This window comes from Rana temporaria, chromosome 8 (genome assembly GCF_905171775.1).
Source record: "Rana temporaria chromosome 8, aRanTem1.1, whole genome shotgun sequence".
NCBI classification, from domain to species: Eukaryota; Metazoa; Chordata; class Amphibia; order Anura; family Ranidae; genus Rana; species Rana temporaria.
In genome coordinates this window covers 75,390,527-75,397,688 of record NC_053496.1, presented here as the reverse complement: position 1 = coordinate 75,397,688, position 7,162 = coordinate 75,390,527, and the positions used below count along the sequence as shown (strand labels likewise).

Genomic DNA, 7,162 nt, shown 5'->3' with positions numbered 1-7,162 from the left:
TTGTAAGGAAAGAATATAATCAAATTCATTTTTGTGCACACAAACTAAATAATACATATTTTTGGTAGTATTTAAAAGTTATAAAAAATCCCTTTACAGTGTGCTGCCCACACTAGGAAAGGGATCGGTGGCTATACAGCACCCAGATCACTTTCACTTTACAGACAGCAGCTGGCTGAACAAAATGGGCACAAGCTGATGGCTACTATTGCAGCCATCAGCTTGTGCTTAACCCTTTGCTCTTTGGATGTTCATAGTACATCCAAAGAGCTGAACTAGTTAAACTTCACATTGAGCCGCACTTACCTGTAGAATCTCCTGCACACAGAATGGCTTCAGTGCAAATTTATCATACCGCATTTTATTTGCCATCCATAAATTGAGCAAGTACATTGAATACAACACAACCATGATATAAATAAATATATTTTAATTACCAGTTTTGGAAACCAGGGAAAAAAAATTGTGAAAAATAAAATGGTAAGGTGAAAAAGAAAACTGGAAACATTAAAGGGTTTTGTTTTTCGTTTTTTATATTAAGTCATTAACAGTAGACACCATAAATAGACAAAGACATTTCAGATCCATACTGCCCAGCATTAATGGTAAGGCTATGAATACAAGCACAAACACAATTCAAGTGTATTCTATTTGCTTTTTAGGTTTTTGTAACCATTTTATTTTCAAATCACCAATAGTTCTCTTTACAGTACAAACATCACCTTGTGAATACACAAAAGGGGAAAAAAAAAAACACAAAAGAAAGATCTGCTATACAGAAAATACAGAACAGATATATATACGAGAATATATATCAGTTATAGATATATTTATATTCATTCTTAAAAAAACTACTATATCCTGTACATTGGCAATCATATGATCAAATACTTTTCATCTTAAATATGGTTAGTGCGAAAATACCATAACAAATTTTTTCGGCACAAATAAAACAGAGAAATTGACCACCAGGAGTGTCACATGTATGCATGGCATGGTATCAAACTACAGTGGGCTTTAACAAGGGATAATGAACATTTGTAACTGCTAAGGAATAGTTACTGTTTTTTTAAGATTAAAAAAAAATTTAAAAACAAAAAAAGAAAGAAAAAAAATGAACATATGTAACTTATGACTTGCTTCAAACATTCTATTTTTGTTTACGGTGAAACGAAACAATGAAAATCTGAGTTAAAGTGTCTTCTAAATGTGAATGCCAAAAATATGTCATAACCTTTCCATATATTATATATCTATATACTTTTTCATCTTCAAGTGTGTTATGGAATACTTTAAAATAAAAATTTATTAAGACTGCCTACTAACCATACATTCAAGACAAGGAAGGCACTAGAAACATTTACAAATCTCTCTCCCTATTAGATCTTCTCTCCGACATGTAAAAATCTTTATATATCTGTATCAACATTAGTTTGAAAAATAAAGGTAGGAAATACTTAGAAAAATCACTTTACAACAGAGTGTAATTAATATTTTTGACACGGTTGCTAAAGATTCTTTTACAAAATCATATTTACTAAACCATTCTTTGTGTATCATTTGTAATGTAGAGCATTGGTGCAACAGATAGTCTGCAAAATACACAGCTGCAGTCCCACAGCACTGGAAAAAATACTTTTAAGTATATATATATAAAAAAAAAAAAATATTGAAATCAAATCAAATTTAGGTACACTTGAAATGCTCAAATAAGGAGACAATTAAAATATAATTAAAAAAGAACAAATATCACCTTCAACCAGTGCCGGTATACCTCCCATTATGTGGGACTGCAGCATACATTTGTTCAGGTACAACAAAGCCTTCATAGAGACACTGGTTAGAAAATGGCTTAGAGCCCAGTATTTAGGGTAAGTGGTATGAAATTGTTTTCCCAAGAAAATAATTGTTTATTCCCAGACATGACTGGAAAAGACAAAATGTAGATTATAAAATCTCAGTGTTCTATTGTTCAGTGTTTCTTCATATACAAACAAGCATGGCTATGGATAATGTACTTCCCACGTGTGAAGGAAACTGTACAGTGCATGATAAGTTAAATTCTTGGTTCTCATGTACTTCCAACATGGGTCCTTTGGAGAAAAAATGATCACAGTGTTGACCAGATAACTGAAAAAGGTCAAGGTAACTTAACATACAGAGGGGTGTTGGTGTTTGCTTTTATGGCAACATCTCAGAGTTTTAAGCACTTCAGTGAGCTTCCCAGTCCACTGCCAGCATATTGTGATTATGCCACATTGACCAGTCTACTGTACTTCACTTGCCTAGCAAGAAACCAAGGCCAAGGAATGGGCCAGTGATAGGTACGGGGTACAACACCATGAATATTCCTCTCAAAGTACTGGAAAGGTCTGTACCACCACACCCTTGAAAGGAGGTTTGATGGGGAAGCATCTTTCAGCACCTGTAAAACATTACAAAAAATACAATTATATATGGACTGCATCATTTGTTCTCAAATATTTATCGAAAATACAATTATGGCTACCCACATGATAGGTCACAAACAGGCTCCAAGAACAGCCTGTTCTGGGGTTTCATACAGTACCCCATAAAAAGTTTGCAAATTAAGATTTTTGGGCATCGATGATATTGGATGTACCCAGATAAAAAACTGGTTGCAGGAGTGTGCCCAGAGGGTAGTGATTAATGGCATTTTTTCTGAATGGTCAGACATGAGCTTGTGCTTAACCCTTAGGGCCCTTTCACACTGCTCTGTAGCAAAAAATGTACAGTATAAGCATTTCTACCCCGATTTTGCTGTGTTTTAGGTGCATTTTACCTGTACCTGTGACTCAAAAATGCCCCAAAAACTCAAACTGTTAAGCGATTTAACGCGATTTCCAATCATTTCACTGGAAAGCTGCGTTTTTCAAAAATGCAAAGATGCAGCATGCAGGAATTTAAAAAACTGCACCTGTAACGCAGTGGTGTGACAAGTCCCATTGGATTTAAAGCAAAACATTTTTCTTGCAAGGTAAAAACTGCAGAAGAAATGTATACGTGTGAAAGGGCCCTTTAAAGTGAATCTAAAAAGGAAATATATTTTCTTTTTAAATAACAAACATTACTTACCTGCTCTGTGCAATGTTTTGCACAGAGCAGCCCCGAGACTCTTTTTGGCTCCCCCGCTGGCGGTCCTGGCTCCTCCTCCCTGCCAAGGCCCTCAATAGCAAGCCTCAAGCTGTGTGTCCATTCACACACACACACACACACACACACACACACACACACCATGGCTCGGCCCCACCCCCGCCCTCTCTCCTCATTGGTTGTGACTGACAGCACCAGTCGTCAATGAATAAAATGCATCAGGGTAAAATGCCTTAAGCCTTTAGAACCACTTTAAATCCGGTTGTAGTTCGGAGAACAGGGCTCCCAACCAAGGCATATCTGCTCTCAATTTATCCAATGCTATATCAACTGTCCCAGTTTGGAAGCAAAGATAGTTAATAGTTAGGGACCATACTCTGAAAAGGTGACTTGAGCAGTAGCATTGTAGCCTTACATGGATCTGCAAATGTATGCAACAAAAACTTGTGTTTTAACCTACATTTTTAAAGTATTTAATTAGGTATTTGTGTGATGACTAGATGGAAAGCGCCAGTGTTGGGGAACTTTTATATTTTTCAGACATATGAAAAGTATCCAGCTCCATGGATATTCCTACTGCTGTTACAGAATGTGTTTGTTTACACGTTTAACTTCTGCATTCTATAAAACAATTTCTCAATAAGATAAGTAGGCTCCCTTAAAAATGGCCCAATGTGTTCGGTCATAGAAAACCCAATGTAATAATCTCAGTCCTCATCTTCTCCCATGCTCCAGAGCTTCTCCGAGCCTCAAACTCCTCAACCAAATCTATCTGGCTTTCTCCTACTCTGACAATCATTAGGCAATACGTAAAAAATCATCTGTTCCGGGAGGCCCATCCCAACTACACCCAATAAAATGCACCTTATCAGCTCATCTCTTACAGCCATTACCTTTTGTATTATATGACACTCCCTTTTAAGATTGTAAGCTCTCACGAGCAGGGCCCTTAAATCTCCATTTTATTAATCGCTACATAATAAAGTCTATTTACCAGTTACCCAACAGGCAGTTTAAGTACTAGTTAAAGGGTTTGTGAACCCATTTGTACAAGTCTATGCCATCCCCTCTATTAGAGTCTGGCATAGCACAACGTGTAAAGTATTTTTAAAGCGAGCGCTGTAAATACAGATTTTTCTTCAGGCCGGTCACGCGACTCGCGGCCGCTTTCCAGCTCTGATGGATGGCTTCTGCGGGCGGGGACATAATCTCCCTGCGACGTCGGCCATGGAGATTACGTGGCCACTCGGCTCCACCCGCAGAAGCAATGTCTCATAGCTGTTAAGCTGCCGCGAGTCACGTGACCGGCCTGCAAACAGCTGAAAAATCGGTATTTACAGCGCTCATTTTTAAAAAGTTTTACACGGTGCGCTATGCTAGCCTTTAATAGGAGGGGATGGCAGTGACAATTATATATATTTTTTTTCAATAATTGCGGCGGGGGTCAGGGCTGAGCGGAGACAGAGGGAGATGACAGGCAGGAAGGAGGGGAGAGCAGAGAGCAGGCAGCGTATGATGGGGGGATGCACTTTGACCATGGCAATCAGCCCCTGTTTAACATGGTCCGTTTATAGAGGGCATACAGGAAGTGGCACATTCAGGTTTTTTTTTTTTTTTTACACAGTTTAGAGGGGGCAGATTGCACAAGCACTGTGCTGTTTAATCTGCTTTAAGGGACCAGGATACAAATTATTTTTGGGTTAACTAACGCTTTAAGGGCGAGCTATTCGTAGAGAATAGAAAATCCAAAATCATATCTGTCCTGCACCCTCTAAACAGTTGTAATTAGTTTACATCAAGTACCAAATCATAACATAAACCATGCCACCAACTGCTACAACTCAATAGTCCTGAAAAAGACCTGCAGCCCAATCGTGTTTAGGAGGAAAGAGATTAAACTAAAAATCAACAAACCGTGGGCAATTACAAAGCAACCTATACTAAATCCTTATATAACCTTGTCAAAACTGGCTGTTCAGACAGGACAAACTGCATTCTTTAGAGAAAGAAGACAATGAAGCACTTTTGTTCAAATCAATGATACTGATCAATTTGTACTTTAGCATCTACTGAAGGCATTTACAAATCACTAACAAACTTGAAGACATGTATTGAACTACATTTTGGGATTTAACAAGCTAGGAGTGCAAATAAAAATGAACATCTTCATTTGATGAACATTCAGTGAAGCAAAATAAAGAGTGAACATCACGAACATCAGCACTGATGAATTTGTAGCTAAAATTAAAAAAATAAATAAAAATGTGTCCCATTTAGTTTTGTTAATCATACCACTTAAAAAGCATTTATCGCATCCCCAAAAGCAAACCACTAATACGAGTGGGGTGCATCTGCCCAATAAATAATATAAAAATAAGAATGAATATGGGGAACTACCACACTCTCATATTTCCTCTTTTATTAAAGTGGAACTTTACCCATAACCGTTTGATAACAATGAAAGTGGTTGTAGAGGCAGAAGGTTTTTTAAATTTCTATGCATTAAGATAAAAAAAACTTTAGTGTGCACTGCAGCAGCCTCCCTAATACTTACCTGAGCCGATCTCGATCCAGCAACGTTGAACAGGACTCTCTGTCCTGATTGGCTGAAACAGCAGCAGGGTGCAATGGCACCCTGCGGCTGTCAAACTCAGTGAGCCAATGAGGGAAGAGAGGAGGCAGGGCCTAGCCGCAGCTCTGTGTCTGAATGGATACGCAAAGCTGCGGCTTGGCAAGCTGCTTGCTGTTGGGGCTCTCCGCAAGAGGGAGGGGCTAGGAGTGCCGACATGGGACCCGAGAAGAGGAGGATCGGGGCCTACTCTGTGCAAAACCATTTCACAGAGCAGGCAAGTATAACATGTTTGTTATAAAAAAAAAAAATAGACTTTAGTATCACTTTAATGTTCTTTAACAAAAGAACATACATTCCACATTATTAGACAATTAAATTGGTGTATGCTGAAGACTCCCGTTTCTTCTTACTTGAGGCTGCCATTTTGTTGAAGCCCAGTGAAGTCACTTTTTGGAAACTCTCCCCCTCTCCTTGGTCTCAAAAACTATACAGAGTAGGTCACTTTCTGCAAATAAAATGTTTGCATTTCCAACCTTGATTGTATGTCTTAGCTCAGCTAAAGGGGAATGCAGACAGAAGCTTTACACAGTGCTAAATTTCACAGGTTGTGATGAGGGAGAAAGGAAAGGCTATCAGGGAGATAAGGGTAGACACTATGGCCCGGATTCACGTAGCACTTACGCGACGTATCTACAGATACGCTGCGTAAGTGTGAATGTGCGCCGTCGTATCTATGCGCCGTACCCATAGAACTAGATACGCCTGTAAATAGGCTTAATCCGACCGACGTAACTTTCCTGCGCCGGCGTATCTTGGGTGCATATTTACACTGTAAACGTAATTTACTCATTGCAGATGCGGGAGATGCACAAACGTACTTGCGCCCGGTGTAGAACTATACGCCGTTTACGTAAGGCGTACGTCCGGCGTAAAGTTATTCCACCTAAAGGAAGAGCATCCCATGCAAAGGTATGGACGACGGAACAGCCATCGTATTTTACGTAGTTTACGCAAGTCGTACGTGAATGGGGCTGGGCGTAGGTTACGTTCACGTTGTAGGCATTGAGCCATCGTATCTTAGGGAGTAAATTCGACGTGATTCTGAGCATGTGCGCGCATGCGCCGTTCGTTTGGCCCATCATTTGCATGGGGTCAAGCTTCATTTAAATGGATCACGCCCACTTCCTTCCTACTTTGAAGCTGTACTTGACCTAATATTTATTGATGCCTTTTAACTATCGGTCTACACAGCCTTTTGGATATGTATGTTAATCGTTGCATGGCTTTACTGATATGAGTTTCCTGGGAGAATTGTGACAATTGTCAAGTCATGGGAAGACAAATTAATTTATAAAGGGCAATAAACATTAATGACATTTCTAAGGAAATTTGAGTGCGTAGTACTTCCCCATATTCTTTATTATGGCTTGGGTTCAACATAGCTTTATTATCTGCTGATACAGCAATTAACCACGT

The 7,162-nt window shown here is 39.0% G+C and overlaps 1 protein-coding gene across 3 annotated transcripts in view; it reads right to left on the bottom strand.

Annotated features, from left to right (window-relative positions):
* Positions 1-515: 515 nt before the first annotated feature.
* SGMS1 (sphingomyelin synthase 1) overlaps positions 516-7,162 on the bottom strand; it is a 193,765-nt gene continuing 187,118 nt past the window's right edge. For all 3 annotated transcript variants that reach the window (XM_040362057.1, XM_040362058.1, XM_040362060.1), the window contains exon 6: positions 516-2,425. In XM_040362057.1, the coding sequence (XP_040217991.1) occupies positions 2,249-2,425 (177 nt within the window). In that variant the 3' untranslated portion in view covers positions 516-2,248. The remainder of the gene's footprint in view (positions 2,426-7,162) is intronic.